Source organism: Synchiropus splendidus, chromosome 8 (assembly GCF_027744825.2).
Source record: "Synchiropus splendidus isolate RoL2022-P1 chromosome 8, RoL_Sspl_1.0, whole genome shotgun sequence".
NCBI lineage: Eukaryota > Metazoa > Chordata > Actinopteri > Syngnathiformes > Callionymidae > Synchiropus > Synchiropus splendidus.
This window is the reverse complement of record NC_071341.1, coordinates 12,168,020-12,191,283: the sequence shown is the minus strand read 5'-3', so window position 1 is coordinate 12,191,283 and position 23,264 is coordinate 12,168,020. Positions and strand designations below refer to the sequence as shown.

Here is a 23,264-nt window from a genome sequence, read left to right as displayed (position 1 = left end):
GCAGTGTGGAGAGGGCTTAAGGTGCTCACAAACTACAGGCCACGTCGGCTTACAGGAGGGAGGTGGAGCAGCTGGTGTCCTGGTGCAGCCGCAACAACCTGGAGCTCAACGCCCAGAAGACAGTGGAGATGGTCATGGACTTCATGAGAATCACAGCTCCTCCATCCCCTCTCATGTTGGCTGGTCTACCCATTCCCATTGTGGACTCCTTCCTAGGAACCACCATCACTGAGGACCTCAAATGGGAGCCAACCATCAGGTCCCTCATCAGGAAGGCCCAGCAGAGAATGTTCTTCCTAAGGCAGCTACGACAACTACGGCCACACGGCCATCATCCAGTCCATCCTCACCTCCTCTATGTCCCTCTTCTATTGTCCCTCTTCCCTTTGGCAGGGGGCTGCGGTCAATCCAGACCAGAACCAAAGAGAAGATTTATGGAGGTTGTGAAGGACGACATGTGGTTTGTAGGTTTGAGAGAAGAGGAAGCAGAGGACAGGGTGAGATGGAGGAAGATGATCCACTGTGGCCACCACTGAAGGGAGAAGCCGAAGGGAAAAGAAGAAATCCTATTAAGAGAATGAGTGGAAGAAAGTAACAGAATTTGACATTTAAAAAAAAAAAACTAGGCGTTCAAAACACAATGTTGATTCATTCCTACCTAGAGTGTTTCTAAATCTGGCCATTAACCCGCACCTGTTTCCATCCACGTCTGGTCACCTATAAACCTAACTAGAACAAGCTTTTGGGATGTCGTTGTCCATGGTGGAGTTCATGAAGCATCAAAATGTGTATTTAGAAAAGAATTTAATATGAGAGTTTTGATATTACACCATCATCCTTGAGGGCTGCTGTAGTAGTCCAATGTTGAATTCAGGGAACAGTTTTATTCATTTGATACTTTAAGGTTGTTTTGGTTTTAAAGGATCTTGTAAAAAAACTTTTTTTGTTGTTGTTATCTCTGGGGTAGAAAAGGTGGGCAGTCTTCATTTTAATCGCCCAAATACTGTGTTTTACAAATACAAGCTGAATGGAATTTAGTTGACAGCAAGAATGTGTTCTCATCTTGCTCAGCCTCACACACACATGATACACACTTGTGTTTGTCGAGCTTCACCACAATCTCTGGCATCAACATGTCGGGGCCTCCTCCTCAGAGGAGAGAGAGAGCGCAGCCCTGGGAGAAACCTAGTGAAGCACCGATAGCCAGTCTGATCTGACGCCAGTATTGGCGCCGCTCGTCTCCCCAGCTGGACCTCAAGAGGACCCCGGGAGTTCCACGACGGGTGAGGAGCAGAAGCAGCCAGCTGGAGCAGTAACACTCAGCTATTGTGAGTGAGCCGTGCACAAGTACAGTTCGCTGCTGCTGCTGTGGCCCCTTTCTGAGGCCCACCGGGACCCCTCAGATGGAAGTGGGTCAGAACACAGCGGAGTTCAATTGTTGGGTCTTGCCTCGACTAAGAGGCACGGAAACATGTGCCTCATGTCAGATTCTGGAGAAAGAAAACTTGGCTGATATGATATATTATTATATATATATATATAATCTTTTTTTTCTGCTCTGGATAATAAAACATTAAAAGCCATTCACTAGAACATTGTTAACTTCACTCATATGACCACACCCAATAGTTCAAAAGTTCACCGTAATAAGAACATATTTCCTCCGTCTTGAGCGGCTTTGTTGCATGAATTGAGCGAACTCCATCTAATACGAGCGAGATAAGACTGCAGTTCCATTTATGACCGGACGGTGGTGTCCTTGTACAACGTGTTCCCCAGCATCCATTTTACTTCCAATTCCCTGCAGCTCGTTGCAAAATGATGGCCTGCACGTACAAGCTGTGAGCAGCAACTTATTACGATATTGATGTGGCCACTTTGAAGTGGGCAAGGCCGTAAGAAACTGCGCACAACAATACAATAAAAGAGAAGTGGAATGCCTGGAATGGGAGGGTAAAACCTCCTTCTGAGGGAAAATAGAAGTCAGTGTTGCTGTCACACTTGATCCTTAAACATGCGTGGAAATAAATAAATAAATAAAATTAATAAGTATGACTGTCTCCACCAGAGGTCATTGTTCAACCCTCATTACATTCTTAATAGTAATACAAGACTCATTTTACTTGTCTTGAGGAGAATAATAAACGATTCTTTACAGTTTTATTTTTATTATTATTTTTTATCTATCTATCTATCTATCTATCTATCTATCTATCTATCTATCTATCTATCTATCTATCTGTCTGTCTATCTATCTATCTATCTGTCTGTCTGTCTGTCTGTCCGTCTGTGTCTGTCGTCCATCTCTCTCTCTCTATCTATCTGTCTGTCGTCCATCTATGTATCTATCTATCTATCTATCTGTCTGTCAGTGTCTGTCGTCCATCTATCTATCTATCTATCTATCTATCTGTCTGTCTGTCTGTGTCTGTCGTCCATCTATCTATCTATCTGTCTGTCGTCCATCTATCTATCTATCTATCTATCTGTCTGTCGGTGTCTGTCGTCCATCTATCTATCTCTCTATCTATCTCTCTATCTATCTATCTATCTATCTGTCTGTCTGTCTGTCTGTGTCTATCTATCTATCTATCTATCTATCTATCTATCTATCTATCTATCTATCTATCTATCTGTCTGTCGTCCATCTATCTATCTATCTATCTATCTATCTATCTATCTGTCTGTCGTTCATCTATCTATCTATCTATCTATCTATCTATCTATAAGTGGAGGCATTACAGGTAACTGTAAAAAATAAATAAATACATTTTTGAAAGCTGTGACCCAAGTAATGTACATTTTCATTGAGGCTTTAACAGGGAATATAAGTATAAACAGAATACTCTCTCACTTAATGACTAAATTTTAGTATGAAATATGTTTTTTTCCAGACTTTTTGTGATTTAAAATGCCTTTTTGGATATCCAGAGATCCATCTCTAAGCCTCAGGACCGATACCAATGTATTTTCAAGGTTTTTGACCAAAATTGGGGACAGACGTATAGGCATATTTTTTTGAGTAGAAGTAAAAAGAAGCACATCACACAGGCCTTTTTTTCGGTAAATACTTTATATGTAATTGTATCTTGATCTTTGCAAACAATTTATAGAAAACACTTCGGTTCACCTAAAGCACATCTGACAGACACGACAGCTTCATTATCATCCTCCCTTTCTGCCCACACCATCCCTCACACACACACACGCACACGCACACACACGAACGACCACAGCTATCAGGGTCTCCACTTGTGATTCACAGTTGGCTTGATAATACTGTTTCTGTATGATGAGCTCCACCATTGGAATTATCCTTTAAAAGAACCATCAACATGTATGTGGCGATATTTGGAAATGATACGTTTGTATTTACAGGAGCTTACTCAAGCATGATTGAAATACAATGTTTACATATGAAGATTTAAATGCACGTCTCTCAGAGTGTGTCAGAGACAGGAGAACATTTCCATTGTTAGTCTGTCCTTCAGAAAACAGAGGAGATTTTTGGGAGCTGGGATGTCTTTCTGCCTCACGACGCTCAAAGTGGTGCGAAGCAGAGGCACCGCCTCACAAGAGGACTGCAGTAACAGTTACAGCATGTTGGATTGGTTTACATTCAGCAGTGGCCAGGAGGTGGTCATCCATATCTTAGATTCGGCTCTAAAATCCTGTGACTTCCACGACCCATTGGTCACAGTGCCGTGTTTGGGATTAAGTGTCACTTTGAGGAGACGCGGGGAACTTTGTTTCCAGCTTTGCCCCATCAACCTCTTGGTACCGAGAAGCAAGCAGATGTATAGACTTACAACAGAGCAGTGAAATCTGAGTCGAAGTACCACGTCAATGGAACATGAGGCACATAATCTGAGAGGCTCCAGCAAGCCCAAATTTTGGTATAACCCAGAGACAACTATAAAGTGACCCACTCTAATGCACCGATTTCTGTGTTTCACACTGAAGTACCTAAAGAACCAGGACATTCTGGCCTGTTGGTTTGTTTAAGAAAATCATTGGGACTAAGGTTCCATGGAGATGTAGTGCTTCAAGGCTATTTGTTCACATCATTGTGACGACACACATTTACACACTGTATGTGCTCAAACAGTCAGGACCCAGCAAAGTTCTGATTCTGTCAGCTCCTCGCTCGACAAACCACGAGTCTGGGAACTCGAGCCCAGAGTCTTCGGGGGTGATTGATACTGAAACGTCTTCCCTTTGTTGAATTTCTACGGTTTGATTCTGGTGGTGATTCTGGTGATCGACATGATTGATATGAAGAGAGAGAGGCGCAGGGTAAGAATGAGAGAGCAAGAGGACAATCATCTCTCTTGGTACACGTGGAGATCAGGAGTGGAAGGTTGAAGGCCAGCACGGATTCAGCCGTCATCTGGAGTCAAATCTTCCGGAGTGGACGAGTCCTCGGTGAAGTCGTCCGACGAGCCGCTCTTGTGGATGCGGCCGTCGCTGCGCATGCTATGGAAAGTTTTGCGGAAAGCCTCCATCATGGAGTGGGCCAACTTCTTGGCCTCCAGCTTGCTCTCACACTCCACAGCGTGGCAGTCCATTTGGAAGGTCAAGTCGTCGTTGATCTCCCGGTAGATCCACGCGAATATATTGGGCTTGATGCTGTGGTCGGCCGTGCAATAGGCGATTCGCGCTACCTGGTAGGTGTCCATGGTTAGTGAGGCCTCTCCGTGGCCGTCCAGGTGGTGGAGGCGCACCTGAAAGGGTCGGATCTCTAGCAGAGAGCTGCCGGAGGAGCACGAGCCCTGGTGCTGGGCCAGAAGACGACGTTCTACAAGACCTTTCACGGCGGACTCTGTGCAGCCGGACAGGAATTGAGTCCCACTGATGGTCACCTTTCCCAAGTAGGTCACCTGCAGAAACCATGGAGAATATACTTGGTTACACACCAGAGGTTTGAAACAATGAAACAGATGACAATAGAATTTCACAAGAGGGCAAGATAAATGGCACCATGTGACTGAAAACAAAAAAAGTTTTGTTCCGTGATCAGAGGGGAATATATTTGGGGGAAAAATCTGACTCTTGAGTGTTGACTTTCTGAGGTTCAGCTGAGCTACAATATTAATTATAAATTGATGGTTGACCCACTTTCCCATTTTTCCTTGGGCATTTTTTAGCACTGCAACGAATCCATGTGGACCAAGTCGACCACCATCGGCTGCGAGGAACACTAGCAAATTAACCCTTTAAAAAACAGACAGTTCATGTCCAGTTATGATTTTGGTTTGTTTCCCCACTTTGTAAAAGCCATTTCCCAAAGAGCAGAAACCATCAAGTGGGAATACCGTAGTAATGACACGGCATTCCACGAGAGCAGCAGACTGAGGAGATGGATAGTTAAGAAGTGAACAAAGCGACAGAGTCCGATGGGAACGCAGCAAATTTCCAGCCAAGTTCAAGAATAATGGACGACTTGTGCAGAGCCGGTGTTACAAAAATACACAGTGAAGACTGTGACGAGTCAAAACAAACGCTCACTCTGGTCTTTGCAAACAGTCTGTTCGGGACATACTTGAATTCAGTCCAATGAAATTAAAAGCGGAACAAATGGAAAGAAATACGATGAGAGAATGAATTACTGAGAAGCGGCAGCACAACAAACACAAGAATCGAGGCAGTGCTGTTGTAAAACAAATTTCCTGTCAGATTTAAGTCTCTGTCAGGCTCAACCTGAGCATCCCACACTGACAAGTAGCAGATATCCAGGCTCAGTTTAGACCATCAACATCTCTTCCTTCTTGTTTAGTCGGCCTGCATCAACTCCGGCTTTCCACATTCTCTCTGTGAACCTATAATTCTCAGAGGTGGACTCATAAGGCAGCAAACCAGACGAAGGCTTCAAACTTAAGATCACTGAAGTGATAACCGATTTATTTAACAGGGTTCTGCTTGAATGAGGAAGTGAAATGGCTGTGCATTTCAGCAACAGAAATATGGTGTGGCACAGTTGTTTAAGCTGCGTGAGAAGGCCACTTAAAAAATGAATTTTAGATGCAAAACCGCACATAGATGGATGAAAAAGGATCCCAGATACACTCAAATCCATGAATGTTCGCAGGATTTGGTAGAACTCAAGTCTACAGTTAAAACACCGACCACACAACACTCCTAACATATGTAGTGCAGAAATCCTTTCACCTTCAAACGAACAGTCACTGATATGTATGCATAAGTGGTGCGACAAGCCAATTTTGTTGCCAAGATTTTGGTGACGTGGGCTGTAAATGGTTTGATAGGATTCATTTAAAAGTACATTTTCCGGTCCATGAATGCTTTGAATTTCGTTCTGAGTGACCTTTGGTCCGAGTTTGACAATTTGACGCACAGGGCCAGGTTTACGTGGAAGATGTGACTGAATTGTAAATGGCGATCAGTGTGCTTTGCCTTTTGGTTAAGCTCTCTCTTACACACTGAGGTAGAGTGACTGCAATACCGCCTCTGCTGGGCCCATTCGCAGACCAACTCCCTTAGTCCTCCACTCGAGAACAAGGGCCCAAAATACTTAAACTTCTCCACTTGAGGCAGTAACTCATTCCTTACCCAGAAAGAGCAATCCATCATTTTCCAGTTGAGAACCATGGCCTCAGACTTAGAGGTGCTGATCCCCATCCCAGCTGCTTCACATTCAGATGCAAACCGATCTAGCGAAAACCGAAGGTTGCACCGTGATGAAACCATAAGAAACAAATCATCTGCAAACAGCAGTGGCTGGATCCTCAGGCCATCAAGCTGCAAACCCTCACAACCAGAGCTGGGCCTCGAAATCCTGCACCACGTAAACCAAACACTGACTTGGAGAAAAAACACAACCCTGGCGGCTACAGCTGCTCGACTACCAATTCAAAAATCCCAAGAAATTAGGATAATATGTGACCTTTAAGTCAAAAACGATCTAAAGAAGAAAAAATAGATGGAGATTTGACAACCACTGAAAAGCAAACAGATGCAATAATCTTGGTAATTGTGTCCAAATGTTGCTTTTACTTTCAATGAGAACAACAATCATAACATGATCAGTAGATTGAGGTTCAAGATTCTGTTCAAATGAAACAGCGATGCAGTCGTTGGGTTCAGGAAAGTCCCTCATCGTACCATTGACAGTAATTAGAGTCATATACACCACATATTGAAACCATGAGGTCCAAATATTCCAGACCTTCTTCAGCGACACAAAGTATTTGAAACAGCTACTTCACAGTGACTACAGCGATCATAAATACCAGATGGAGAGGAGACATGAGTCAGACTGGACAGTTGTAAGTCCTGTGGGACTTGTGGAGAGCAGCTCTGTGTTGGTCCAGTCTGAGGGGAACCACAAGATTCCAGCCTTCTGCACTATAATGTAAAACGAAATTGATGCATCAATCCATCCACTGGATGGGAGGACGCATCTGCTGCTCAGCACTCGCGCTTACTTTTCATCTACGTGCTACAGAGACAGGCATCCTAAATCATTCGGGTGAAATACAGGACCTTCTTCTTTCTTCCAACGTTCCATATGTTTCCCCGCTGTCGTGTCTTTGCTTTCTTCTCCAATGTTACAGCTATCCACCAGTCCTCTCCTTCTTTGGAATAATTGCTCGCAGTTCTATACTGTCAGAGTGAAAATATTGATTCCATCTGAGGTGATACAGAGGTGGGAGGAATGAAGGCCTCGCAGACAAGAAATGTAAACCAGAGCCGGAGCGAACCAGTCCCAGGAAACTGGGACAAAGCAAAACAAAGCGGGAGATTGGAAAAATAAACTGATGTCAGCGATCATGCTGGATCCATGCAGAGGCTCACGTGAACGTCTGCAGATACGAGTCTGTCTTGTAAAACGGGAGGCTTATGCTTTCAACTTTGAGACATGTGGCCTTCATTCATGACTTCATTGTTCTGGAGCAATAACTTTGTTTAGAAAGTTGTCAATATAATAAACATAATCTGATCTGAATCTGATGAAAATTTGTTTCACGTTTCGATCGACAGCAAACAGGCAGCAAGAGGAACCACCAGGAAATCATCTTGGGATCAAGTGAATTCTGTAGAACAATGTTGGGTCTGAAAAAAAAAAGGACACCAGCACCACTTCAGCGCACCTTTCCTTATATAAAACATGCATGGATCAATACGTAAATGATCAACATAGCACTAGAACGACAAGCAGAACCTCTGCAGGCAAGATGGATTCATCCTTGAAGTGTGTTGACGTGTGTGTCTGTGTATGCGTGTGTGAGGAATGCAAGTCATGCTAGTGCTTTAGAAGTGTAGCGCCAAGGCAGCTGCTGCCGGACACACAGCTGGTTCAGTCATCACAGGGAAGAAAACAGGATGAGATTTTTTTCTAACATAAGAAAGCAACGGTTAAAAGATTAACATTTCTGAAGGAAAGGTGTCCAACAGGACTTGTGAATCACACGGTAGGATAAGACAAGTTGTGTGGCGAGCGCGAGCTGGAGGGGATTTTCTCGTACAATTAGCAAACATTTCTAGGCATCCGTTCCCAGAAGCGGGTCGTACGGCAAACATGAGCAGAAGACAAAACAGTCAGGAATGATCAATGATGGCCTCCACAAATGTTTATTCTATCAAAAGGAATAGTGTTAGATAATGCAGCCGCTCCTGTCAAAAACACGTTAAACAGCAGCGAGCAAAGTGATAATGATGAAGATTTGTGTGAGTTGATACAAAGAGCTGACGCCAAAATCAACTTTCATTTGTGGGGAACCGATGCCACAGTTTTCCTGCTGGAATTGTCTCTGTTTGCCTCCTGGATTCCCCACCAAGACTGTTGCTTGGGAATGCTGCATTTTTCTGGGAGGTTGTTAACATTCCTCTCAACTTATTGAATCAGCACTGTACAGCTGGCTCCACTTGCTGCAGCATGCACAGATTGATGACTTTTTTTTTAAGAGCTTGCGTGTTTGCGCTGGGAAGACTGTGTGTGTGTGTGTTCATGGGTGTAAGGCAGGGTTTCGATGAAAGTCCAGACAGCGGCCCCTTAGTGCGTATGAAAGAAGCTTTCACTTGCAACATTTCTCTACTGACCACTGTAGCTGGGACTGCTCATATTAAGGAATGCTACCACCCCAAATATAGATTAGAAAACTGACACAGTTTACTGGATGGAAAATTGTTACTATGCAAAGTAGAAGGACATTTTTGTTGTCCAAACAACCTCATTATATTCAGACTTTTTTGGTCAGTCTAAAGTCTCTCCAGACTGCTTGAAGGACAAAGTTTGTTGTCTTTTTGTTTTGTTTTTAAAGGTGGCTATATATTTTTTTTATTTATTTCTAAATCATTTGTTTATTTATAGAGAAAAATACATTTGGAATACATAAATCATTAAAACGGTTCAAAAACATACTTGAAATCCTCTACACCTTTGATGCTTTTTTGATGCTTTTGTATTTATGCACAATGTCAGACAATATTTGTGGCCACTGAGAGCGAGGTGAAACATACAGTACAGCCACCACCATTGTCTGGGTCAGTTCTTGCTTCATTTAAGTTGATCTTTAACTTGTCATTGTCATTGGAGTTGGAATACAATTAATAATACGTTTATGAACATGACAATGTGTATTATTTTCATACTTGATGAAAATAGAATCTCTCCTCTTAATAACAATAAATTAAGTGCAGACAAAAAAATATATATAACACAGTTTAATCAGGTGTAGACCGTCTTTCTTGTGGATCAGTTTTCAGCGCACCTCATGATACATTGTGATGATGGACTGAAAAATTAAGAAACTGTACTGTAATTAATAACGTGTTTTTTTATTTTTATGAATTGAGTCCACGAAAGAGACCATGAAAAACAACGTCTTAACTTTGACTTTTCAGGAAGCAAACGAGAATATTGACCCAATGAACTCCAGCATGTTTTATATCTATATTTCACCTGCTGAAATAGTCAAAGCCAGTTTGAGATCTTCTTGTCATGCCAGTTTGTTATATCAAGTTTGTTTCATGACATGAAGGAAACTGTGAAAACGTTGCTTCAGGGTTTATTTTTCAGGGTTTATTCAAGACAATAAAAGTGTTTTTGTGGAGCTGAAATTCTATCGCCTGCATGAACGAACCAATTTCACATTGCTCTTCTTCTATAGTAGACGCTTTATTGTTTTAAGCAGAGCAGAAAGTTTGGTGCAGACGAATCATCCTGTTTTTGGCTGTAACCACCCACATCTGACTGAAAAATATTTCAGGAAGAATTTTAATGCAAGTTCCTTCTACGTACTTAGCTGTGTTGTGGCATCTGGGACATCTATTTATCCAGAGTAACCAGACAAGTATTCACGGGCAGAGGGCCACTCTTGATGAATCAGTCAGCAACACGGGACGCTTAAATGAAAACCCACTGAAAAACGTGACTCCTCTTTCAACACTTCCTTGTTTCGGATGATTCATGCTGTCGTTCGCGTGCAGCCACACAGCACGTACAAATCCAGAAAGTCTTTTATCTGGGACCAGTCACAAAGCCGGGGTCAGCCAGCAGGTCACGGAGGAGCCCTGTACTGCGGCCAAATCTGCCTCCTCCATTGACGGCAGCAATCCAAACAGAGACAACGCACTCCAATCTGGACAGAATCTCTAACATAAACAAAATAACTTTTCAGTGGAGCGGCCGCAGCCAAAACTCCTCACTGAGCGATAACAAGGATTAAGACGGCTGTAACTAAAAACAAGCATCTGAATTTCAACACGCAGGAAATGGGAAGTGCATTTTAGTTCCCAGAAGAACTTTTAATATCTGTGACGACAATTACGGTTTTCTAAATCCACTTGAACTGCTATTTCAATAAGTGAAAGCGGTTTAAAGGTTACCATATTATTTGCAAGCTCTTCACCAATCCCAGTTGTGCTTCTGTATTGTTTATAGCATACTGTATTTATGGTAATAGTCTCCCTCAATTCATAATTTTTAAGAAGAGTACGATCATAACATCTCCAATCTTGGATTATTGACTTTTTATTATACCCAAAACATGATAAATTATTACTATTATTATCGTTATTATTATTATTATTATATTTAGTAATATATTAAGATTGAATTTATCTACAAAGTTTGAAAACATTTCTTTTTTAAAATAAATTATTTTTTATTATTATTTAAAAAAAAAGTTCCACCCTAGTTTTTATATTTTTAAAAACATAACTGTGAGGTATAGAATAAAATAAGACATACAAAGATACTGAGAAAAACCTTGCATTTCAAAGGCTGTATTTATTATTATTATTATTTATATATGTATTTATTATAATTAATTAAAATTTGATGTGGTTTCAAATTTCATTTTGCTTTCAATTAATACAGCATTTGAAATAAAAAATTCAGCCATTCAAATGAAGTTAAATGATGTCTTCAACAGATTAGATGTACATATTTTTCAGCACACACCTCGAAGTATTTATGTAAAATCGTTCTATTCAGTTTTGTATGAGGGGCACAGCTGCGCTGCTTTCAGTGAGAAGATTTTCTGAATGAATGTGCAGCGGACGGCAGCGGGCAACAAGAGGTGGCCTTTCATCCATGCTAGCTGTTAGCTTTGGCACCACGACAGCCGTCCTCAGCCAAACTTGCAGTGAGCACCACGGAGGGACACGAGGGAGCTGAGGGAAGGGGCGGGAGGAAAAATGGAAACGATGGAATTTAAGACTGTTCATGAGAATAATAAACGGTTTCATATTGTGGCATATTAATGCCAGGCAGGAAGAGCGGTCAGGACGGCAAAGGATCCATTGTTTCCTCGGGTTTTCTCATTTTCTTACACCTCTGCGTTCAAACAAAAACGTCTGGGTGAAAAGGCGCCAGGGCAGGTGGGCAGACAGATATGCAGACAAGCAGGTAGCGACTCAGACAGTCGGCAGAGAAGGAAGGGAAGCATGAATATGAAAAGGTGGCAGACGGCTGAGGCAGATTATGTTTTTGTGGCCGCTCTTCTGCTTAATAGCTGGAATCTTGGCTCGACATCCAAGGAGAGAACAGCAGGTAACGTAGTGCGTGGATGTGGAGCACAACACAGAGAAGTGATGCCGAAATAAGAGCATCAGACACTGTGGAAACTGGAAATCGACTAACACATACTCATGCAAGCCAGTTTGCATAAACACATTCTACCTTTAAAAAAAGTAGTGCTCTACTAGTGCTGTATTACCCGTTAATTTGTGTGATACCAACTGATATACTTTATTTGATATGAGTAAATGAAGAATAAAAGCACACCTTAGTTGAAGCACCACATTGTCACATTGTTACTAAACAGCTGCCAAACATCAAATCTGCCTTCGATCCATAGTCTCAGCGCAACAAGGGGCTCCTTAAGTGAAGGGAAGTCATTCATCTGTTTGAGATATTTTATCCACCTGTGCACACTTTTTGGAAAAATAGGGAGGAAATTAAACTTTGTGTAATAGTATATTTTTAGATCAGATATAGAGAATTATCAAAGTATAAAATAATAAAAGGAAATAGAAATGAAGGGCTGATGAGGCTTCATGATGCAGTGTCCTCATTTTCAGTGCTCAGCAGGTGGCGCACTCGGGTTAAAAATGATGTGAGGTTTCAACGAAATGATTGTTGAAATCCAGAGATTTTATTACACAGAGTGCCATCTAGTGAGCTCTGAATATGAGGACACTGTTTCACAAAGCCTCATCAGGCTATCAGTCATCGGATGCAGGGACTCAAATTTGCTCAGCAGCTGTATGTAGTCAGGCATAAAGTTATCTGATTCTGATACAGATTGAGTATTAACAGAGAGCAGCCAAGGTTTATACACCTTCAGAGTTTTCTTTTCCTCATTGCATATTACTGTTTCATAAAAACAGGTGTTTTTGACCACCATTCATATTTTGTTAACACGCTTAGGGGGAGGAAAACTGACATCAGTTTTACTGTGTCTTTTACACCAATAACATGAGAGTGGTAATGTGTAAAGTGGGAATCCCTCCACTGACCTAAAAATGACCATCATGATTTATTTATTTTCTTCCACTTATCCACTCTACAGGATCACAGGGGTACTTGGTATGAGGTTGCCACTCAACTCAACACACACTGCTACAGAGGATTTATGAAGTCCACGCAGAACCTGCAGTTGCCTCACCATCCTTTGAGGCTTCTGCAGGAAGACCAGAGTGCCAAAATCCTATGTCAATTTTCCGTCCTAATATGAATGTTGTTTTTGTCTACTCTCACTTCACCTTTAAATCCTGCTTAAGCAGCAACAAGACTGCTGATGAGGTCTTCTGTTCCCTCCCATGTTTTGCTTCGATTAAAAGTGTCCACTTGACACAATCTAGCTATTTCACAACTTCCCTCTCACACGATCGGATGTTTTAGCAGGGACAATTAACAGTAATTTTGTCATTGGCCTCCCCCTGTGCTACAGTCAAAGAACACTCATTTTCACTGAAAAAAGAACTGGGAATATTGTTTGGGATGGAGCAATACTTGTCATTTTAATTGAATGTGAATCTCTTCTAAACACATGTTAAGTATGAGTCATCATTACGGGAAAGCTCAGAGAATCGGACGACAGAAAAAAGCAACATGTCAAGAGGAAAGAAAGTCACAAATTTGAGGACAAAAAATACACAGTATCAGGGAGGAAGCAAAAAAGCAGAACCATGAACCAGAAAAAAATGGAGTCACTGGAGAAATGTGATTTTGACGAAATGAAAGAAGAAGTTTACACTCGGCCATCATCGTTTTAAAAGAAAGACGGCATATAACTCTTATAAAACAACTTGAGTGCCAAAAGCACCAACACGAGTTTCACTCAAAGTGGCAGCTCTTATCACCAGATGAAAGCATTTAAGTGTGTTGTTGCATCATCTAACACAAAGTGAAACTATTGTGTAGAGGAAAACAGGGTGATTATGAGTGCGCTAAGACTCTTTGGGGATTACAAGCTTCATGTGATTGTACCTTGTATCCTGCATGGCTCTTGGTCTTGGTGAGTGGTGTGGTGGAGCACAGCTCGATGGCTTCAGGCTCGTGGAATATCACTGTGGGCAAGGGCTCCTTCCTCAAAGTGAGAACATTCAGCTTGGTCTTCAGCATACTCTGAAAGTGCTAGAAAAAGAACAGGAATCAAAGCCTTAATCCAAATTGTATCCTCAATGGTCTTTACAAACACCACGTTAGATATGTTTAGTAAAAGGCTTCTACCCTGTGAAGGATCAGTGCTAGTTATAATTGGAGGCAACACATACCACAGCTGTTCTGAAACCATGATAATAAGGTTATAAAGATGAACAGAGAATTAACAAACGTAAAGTTTGGAGGGTCTCAAAATACATGTGCTCTATTAAACACATTGCGTGACCCGCTGATATATGTAACAGTCTCTACCAGGATTCAAAATCAGGTCCAGAAGTATTGTAATCAATGTTTGGAAAATAACAAGAAAACCACTGCATCTGAAACTGAGACACTCCTCACTACGACTGAGTGAAGCTGTTTTCAAGAACGCTGTGACCTTTAGCTATAGCCAGACATCTCAACATTTCAAATAATTGAATCATAAGAGCAAACATGGAGTCTTCAGCTGCCGTCAAAACAGAACCAGAGTCCGTCCCTCTCTCACACTACAACCAGTGTTTTTCTAAAAGATCGAGCAGAACCGCATGGCTGGTGTGGCGATGTGGTTCTGGCGTGGACCCTGTGGAATTTCTGGGTTTCCTTAAAACAGTCAAGACGAAACACAACTATAGTCCTGTGTCTGCAGTCTAACCTCAGATATTTAATATCATATCGTGCTGGCAGTTGCTCAAAGCAGACGGAAGCCAGAGCAGCACACAACATTTCAGATGTCTGCTGCACCTGCGGCTCTTTTAGATGCAGAGTTCTTGCTCAGATGACCTCACGCTACCTGCAACAGGAACTCAACAAGCTAACCTGGATAGGAATCCATTCTACACACAAACTACCTGATGACTCTGTCGTAGTGGTCTTTATGAGAATATTTTGTCATTTATTCTGCAACATTTATATTGATAAACTGAATCATATTAAAGTGAATGATATCAAAGTTAACAATAAAAAAGTGTCATGTGTCATTATCTCCATCTTTTATATGTGGTCTATTTTTTGGTATATGGACGCCTAACTTTCAACTTGTCTGCGTGAAACCGCTGGCGCCAGAATCCGACATCTAGTACTCTTGTTTTGACGAAGAAAATAAAAAGTCCCCTGAAAAAAAGATAAGCCCGTAAAATAGCCATAGTGCACAGATGAAGGCGAAATACACAAAAAGCAAAAGGAGTTGTGAAAGTGAAGCCACATGTGTGGAAACTTTTGCTGACCTCGGCGTCAGCACTTTACAGCTTCCTGACAGCGGCTCACATTCCTGCGGTGGGCCTCGGTACGGAGTGAGGTGGGGTCTCACAACTCCCGCACCCCCCGCCAGGAGCTTTAGCGGAGGGTCAAGAAAGGAAACACTGGAATCTTATTCAGGATATTGTTGTCTGTAATTCATTTTCTTTTACATTTCGCAAGCTTGAAATGTCTGCTCCGGCTGAATGAGTTTTTGATTCTATTTAAGTGTAAGCCGGATCAGGCAGCAATCTATCTAAAGCTTCACTGAGGGCTTTGGAGTACAATAAATACAATAAACAATGTGAGCTGTCACGAGGAAACCTGAAATACTAATCATAAGTCTCTCCAGGACTAAACAACACAAGCTCTTTGTGTTGGGATTGACATCTGACTCAAGTGTGCACCACAACTATTCTCAGGTGCCGGATCAAACTGGGGAGTCATAAAGAGACACTGTTGACAACTCACTTCTGTATTATGATAATCATTCTTATTATTATTACATCTTACTATGAGCAATTATACAAGCGGAGACAATAGTCGAAAGCAAAAGCATATCAGTTTCAGCACAGAGATGAACTCATGTTTACAAATCTGACAATGAAGGACAACCGTTCATCTTCCTGATACAATAACCAGCAATTTTGTGCCATTACAAAACAAGTCACATTGACATTCACTTGTAAACAATACGAGGTTAATGACCTTACTTACCTTTATTTTATCGACTTAATACAATTACAGTGAAACAACATACATTTTTTCATGACCACCTCCATGATGCATTTGTGTTTAATACCTTTGATACGTGAGAGTTCATCTTTAAAAAGAGATCATTTTTCTGTTCTCATTTAAGCCGTGGCAGTGCGCCACACTAGTTTATATGTGGTGGAAACCCTGACATGTATGTTTACACCTGAGATCATTGGGCAGAACACTGTTGTAAACCACGATGTTAACACAAAAATCTCACTTTTTTTTTTTTTATGACAGACCTACAGCACGTGTTTTGATTTAAATCGCTGCTGCCATGCCTCAGACAGAAATTACAGGAGGCACCCTTTTTCAACTAATATTTATGTTTTTGTGGTGAACCAATGTCATTTTTCAGATTTGCAACTCTGCTGTTGGTCCTGTATTTCTTAAAAACAAGTGTAAGAACATAAGAAAAATATAAAAACCCAGATGTGTTAATCCAAGACACTATGAAACAAACAACAAACACCCAAACCAAGAGGACATGACGGTGTTAGAGAGTTACTGTTGCCTCCCGCGGTGATGAGTTTAGCAGACAACAGATGGAAAGTTCAGCCTCTGCCCCCCTCAGGGAGCGTTTATACAAGGACGAGGTTCCTGGGTCAGTGCTGTGGTAAAGCGTCGCACAACAGAATAGCACTTCTCTGGATGTAATCAAAGACAAAGCAGCAGTAAATAAAGTCGAGGAACAGGGAATGTGTGGCGAAAAACAGGACTTGAAAACAAAACACAAATAGCTTTAAATTGGTGCTGGTTTGTCTACAAGTTTATTTCAAAGTGTGGCTGTCTGAGAAGACCAGAAGTAGATGTTGTAAATTTGTCAACACTATGTTTATGCAGTGTTTTGGAAGCTGCATTTGCACACTCGATAATATATCAGATTTGACATGAAATACCAAATCACTAAATTTGAGTCTTTCAAAATACCCAAGGACCTTCATGCTAAAGAAGGAAAACACTGAAAGTCACAGGTTTAAGTTGTAACTCTCTAACATATGTGATGGGTTACCGGATGCCTCCAACTGTTTTGCTGCGTGAGAACTGTGCAGTGTCACTTTTTAAGCTGTTCCTCCTATGTGTTTACAGCCTCTGCCTCTGATCTCGGGACACTTTACGAGAGGAAATATGTCTTAACAGGCGCAAATAAGAGAGGTACTTGGGGAGGTCTCTTACGCACAAGAAAACGTGTTTTCCAAATATGTGATCTGAGGCTTTGTAGGCGGGAAGATCAGGGACTGGAAAATGTGATTGGTGGGTTTATTCTGGTGGAGGAGTATAAAAGAGCAAAACCTCAGACTGGGGGCGGAAATACACTTATAAACATGAACGACTCTTGTACATATACATCTTTGCCACAGGGTTGTTAATGGTCCTCAATGGATCTGAGGGACAAACTAGCATGTTAGTGTCAGAGTCAGATTGTTGTTCAATTGGTCTGAAGAATTAGAATCTGGACTAGACTGCTGAGAGCTGTAGAACATGAACCATTGATCCATCCATCGAATAAAAAAACATATCCTCTAGCCAATGTAAAGAGTCATTATTCACAAGAAGAGGTGACATATATATATATATATATATATATATATATATATATATATATATATATATATATATATATATATATATATATATATATATATATATATATATATATATATATATATATATATATATATATATATATATATAACTCTTAGAACTGCCTCTTTCCAAAAGTTGCTTTGTCATCGCAGTACTTTTCATCATGACACAGCAGTCCCAAGCAGAATGTAATACCTATTATCACCTAACCTTGAGGCGTGTTAATTATAGATGGAATAACCACGACCAAATTTACCTCCAGCTGCATGTGTTTACGAGGGGGCAAATATGTGACTGGAATAAAAGCAGGGAAGAAATGTGCCGGCCTTCTTGTGGATTCCTCTTCACAAAGGCCTGCGTCTGAAAAGCAGGACTCTCACCACAATGAAACCTCAGACAAAGAGACAGACGCACCGAGAGACAAATAGAGGTAGAAATAACAACAGGGAAGAGTCTAAAAGGGTTGACAGTGGCCAGTTCTTTATGCATGCGCACATCGTACTTCAGTAAGCTATTTCAAGGTCTGGTCCAGACCTGCTTAACGTTATTTGTCAGGTGTCAAACATTTTTAAGCATCAAAAAAAGGGACAGCCGGTGCAAAAGCAAAGCTGCTGACAGAGTTTTTAATGGCGGCTACTCAACAAAGGGCTGTTATATTGGTGACTGTAACATAGAAATGGGGCCAACTCAAGCCTGAAACCTGTATTGTGCAATCCACAGAAGTGGAAGTAGGGCCCCCAAAAAAGATTGACGGATACTGCCAGGGGGATATTTCTTTTTTAAAAGCAAACAGTGATGGGAATTTTAAGAGTACCCCATAGTAAAACCAATGTAAACACCATAAAAACACTGTTAAAAGCGGCCACCCGGGGGTGTCAAAAACAGTTGCATTGACCTGTAGTCACCCACACCACCTCCATCTATCTTCTTTCTCGCGCTTATTCCTGCTTGATCACGGAAACTAAAATGCAACAAGACAGCAGGTGTTGCCATGGTAACCCAGGACGGGATGAGTGATGATGATAATAATAAGGGTGAATGTCAGGGTTACCACGTAACACACCCACTGAGGCAGGAAAGGTTTTTGGAGAAATGTGCAACCCTTTTCCTTCTGCTTTCATGAAAAAAAAAGTACAACCTGACCGATTTAGAGCAATAAACAAATGAAAACAGAGCAAAGGAATTCAGGACGAGCCTTAGAGCCAAGAAGGTCGTAGCAGGGTACAATGGATGTTATCTGGTTGTCATCGGAAACCACGGCAAGAAAACAGATAATCGATGAATTGATATTATATGGGATATTATTTGGAGCATAGTGTGTGCTACTAAATCAGCAGGTAGCATAAGATGACATCATAATAATAAAATCCACGTTGTACAACTATGTTAGCGGTTGATGATTTTGAATTAACTAGTTACATATAGTACCCCATCATGTAGAAATCCTTGGAAATACTTGAAGCCATGAATCACAAGCAGTAGAAGAGAGAAGCTGGGTAGTCTACAGGAGAACAATACATACATGTCTAGTGAAAGAATAATCTTCCACACATAGACTAGCATACAATTCTGTCGGTTAAAATGCATGAATCAAGGGCTTCTTGGCACAGGACTGTCTTACTTTTGAATGTTAAAAGTCAGCTTTTCTGAATCCCTTCCCAATCGTCAGGGCGCAGCATATGAATGAAGAGTAAAAGAATTTTTCCATTACTTACACACGTTTTGAACAAGAGAAGAACTAGAAAGGCCATCAAGAGTTAGAGCCTCTTTCGCTTTTAAGATTTAGTTTTATTGTTATTGACTGAGTTCTATGTTGCCTACAACCAAGATTGAAGAAATAACTGACCTCAGTAAGCCTTAACATTCATCACTGATAATGACGGCTGATTCAACTAACCCTAACTCATCTAGCGAATCATTTCTTAAACTTCTGTCGCAGGTTTTGAATGGTAGCTTTGTGAAGGTTGAAGTATGTCAGCGTAATAACTGAAACTCACATAAGCAAGATTTCATACAATTTATATAGACTATGTGGCTCCTTTCTGGGGTGAAAATGCTAATAATAACACAGAGTATAATAATCCTAATAATGTTTTGAGTCTGGCTGGCTTTGAGTGAGTATCGGGGGTCTCAAACTCACCAGGGGGGTGAGGGTTTTTTGTCACACACCATTTTGTTCCATCTTAAGCATGAAGTTATTTATCGTATTTGAATTAGAAATTGTTGTTTTTCAATCCAACCTAGAGCTTAAATGCAAACCATTTGTACCACAGATACAAAACCCATTTAAAATGGACCACTAGCACCAGATATGTGACACAAAATTGGCATCAAACTGTTGGAGCACACCCATGCAATAATTGGACACAGTGACGGGCCGCCCAACTGCAACCTGCGGGTTGCAAATGGCCTACAGGCCATGAGTTTAAAACTAATGTATATGTTTGCCAATTTCACTAAGTTCTATTTGTTTGCTGCAATTTAACATTAAATTCCTCCTTCAGAGTTCAAGTATAATAAAGCAGTGAACTACTACTAAAAACAATGAAGGACACGAAATTTTATTGTGTAGTAAAATTCAACCACTTATCAAGGACACATTTCATTTTCACTCATGACTAAAATGTTTCCAAACCAAGACGCAATCTTGTATAGAGCATGCTCTGCATTTTAGCTAGACAGGAAGAAAAGCTCATCTCTACGCAGCTATTCCTTCACTGAACCAGAAGAATGCCTTAAGTAGTCAAATGAGGTTGTAGCTCTTTGATGAGGCACGCAAGCAGAAACAAAGAGGCAAAATCAGAGAAAATAGTTAAAAAATATAGAATGAGAAAAACTGAATGAGAATGAGAAAAAGTGTAAAACACAGAGGGTCGGGGTAGGGCAGGTTTTTGTTCCAACCAATGAAACACACAAAGTTGAACCACAGAGGTGTCAGCTGAAACAAGAAACACCAGACTTGCACTCAACTGAATAGTGTGTTCAGAGACCTGACAGGTGAAGCTGTGTGTGCTAGTTGGATTGGGACAACAACCAGCACCACCCCGGCCTTTTGAGGACCGGTTTGAACACCCCTGATGTAACGTGTCCGTTGGACCTGAAGTTATAATTATAAATGAGAGTTTCCACTTCATGGAAATGATAGTGCCGCACCGTCGTGGCAAAATAAACAGCAAAACAAGACGCCTTTGTTCTCTTAACTTTCACCTTTTCAAAAAATCCTGGTCGGGCCCTTGAAGTATTCCCATACAGGACAAATTAGGATTTAAAATAAAATGTACACGTTTGTAAATATACACATAACTTCTGTTATTAGCTTGTGAGTTAGTTGCCTGTCACTGCCTGCAACAGGCATAGTTTCAAAAAGCCACAGAAGATTTTGGAGATGGACATGCATTAATATACACCCTAAAGGTCATATTGTAGACCATCATCATACTACTATCATACTAGCAACAATACAGTAACATAAAGGATTGATTAAGGACTGACTTCCAAGCATTCCCTTATGATTGAATGATTGAATGAATGTTTATTTCAATCACCTCTATTACATTGTAAATACTGTACATGACACATTTGTGTAACTACTATTAAAAATGGCTTCATTATTGTTACATTGCATGCAATACAGCGAATATTTGTTCTCACATTTGACATTTTCTGACCCTTATTCCCACTTTTCCGTTCAGTGATTGCATATAAATGTGTGTAACTGATGTCTTTGTGAGGTCCTTTACATGTGTGTTGCGTTGTGTGTCTTTCAGTTAGTGTCATGATACTATGACAATGTTATGATACACTAACACAGGTTATAGTGTATTATTCAGATCAGATCAGAATGCTATAGAATATTTAATGTCCAGAGCAACAAAATAAAAGCTTTAATGTGGTAGTCAGACCTTTTTTTTCCGGCCCAAAAACACATGAAAGCATTAAGTCTAATCTAAACTGTGATGATTCATTTGCTTGCATGCGACCAAACATGGAAAATATGACTCGGCAACACTTGTTGAGCATGTGAACGCAGTCTGTGCCCAACACACAGAGTTTATCCCAGAGAACCCGCTCTGTGGTAAATAGATCAGTAACAGATTTATGAATTATAAACCGCTAGACCACTGTGACAGTTCCAGATGGTGGTTGCTAGGCGACACTAGTTTCTCTGCTGCTGATGCTTGTAGCCACTTTTCACAGGCTGTGTTTCAGGTGAAATGAAGGGGCTGATCCAAATCTGTGTTTACGGTGTAAATGACAGGCCAGGACAAAGAGCGGAACTCGTACTAATCCGTGTTTTCATCTTACGGTCGTCGGGGTTGAGGCGGGGGATTGTGCAAGTTGACTTGGCAGCCAGCAGGCCCCACATCTGGAGAGTATTAGTCTGTAGGAGACATGAAGCCAGGCTCGGTGCACGGCTCGACCCCGGATCTCAAACTACGTGTCATTAACGATGACTTTTCCTCCTTCCTTCTGCCCCCCAAAAACAGGTTGCTGCTTCTCCTTCAGACGGAGATGACGAAGGCAAATTGGAGTGACAGCTGTGGTGTTGGCACTCAACGCTAATAGAGATGAGGAATACGTAAGGAACCACGACTGAGGCAGTTTTGACTCCAGACACTGACACACTGAGTAGCAGCGGCGGAGCTAGCAGGCTCGCGCGGCATTCCCACTTGCGTAACGTGAATGGATGCCTTGTGCGGACGGCTGTACACGCTCAACACCGCTGTCAGAAAACCCGAGACTAAACCGAAGAAATTCAACAGCAACTATGGCTGTTTTATTGATCTTTAGTTCAAGGCGACAAGCATGCAGGAATGCAGTGGAGGGTCCACGGTAACTGATACCGCCACACCATCGCCCCGCAGACGAGGCGCCGTTGTTGCCTACCTGCAGTCGCTCTGAAGCGGGTTGCCACATATTAGCAGAATCGAGGGACCTCCGTTAATCTGTTCTCCTCTCGTAGTCCGGTTCACATCTGGTCGTTTCTGTCCTCCTTCCACTTGCACTGGTCGCTATTGAAGGGAATGTTGCTCCGCCTGGTTGCAGTTACTGCACCGACCAGCAGGTGGAGGTAGCGGCTACCTGTGTCGAATTGTGATGCATTCAAAGACTGTCTGAAAGTGTAGCTTCAATTATAACACAATGGGAGTCGATGTTTAATTTTTTATTATCATTATTTTATTTTATTTTTTGCTGTATTTATTGGTTCTGCTTACAATACTGCCACTTAATCGGCCATGTTTTTTCTGTCTTTGCAACTGAATTACTTATTTTAATGAATGGAAAATAGTTTTATCTTCACCATATTTTTATACAACATATTGTTCGATAAATTGTGTCTCTTGGAAACAATTACAAATAACCCACATTAATTTAATATTGTACCGCTACTACGACTACAATATACCTATTTTGATTAGTAATAACTAACTACAAAAACGTAAACACATAAACACTACTAGAAAAGACATAAATGTCACATTAAAATAAAAGCAATATCACAAACAGAACTGTGGCATGTGACTGCATTTGAATAATTTATAGAATTAGATCAAAAGATGAGCCTTAGTTTAAA

The 23,264-nt window shown here is 41.1% G+C and overlaps 1 protein-coding gene across 1 annotated transcript; it reads right to left on the bottom strand.

The window, feature by feature from the left end:
• Positions 1-3,067: 3,067 nt before the first annotated feature.
• pid1 (phosphotyrosine interaction domain containing 1) lies at positions 3,068-22,730 on the bottom strand. Its single transcript, XM_053874089.1, has 3 exons — positions 22,577-22,730; positions 13,958-14,104; positions 3,068-4,880 (listed from the first exon to the last, which is right to left on the bottom strand). Exons 1-3 carry the CDS (start codon positions 22,604-22,606, stop codon positions 4,380-4,382), a joined length of 678 nt encoding a protein of 225 aa, XP_053730064.1. The 5' UTR covers positions 22,607-22,730; the 3' UTR covers positions 3,068-4,379.
• Positions 22,731-23,264: the final 534 nt, after the last annotated feature.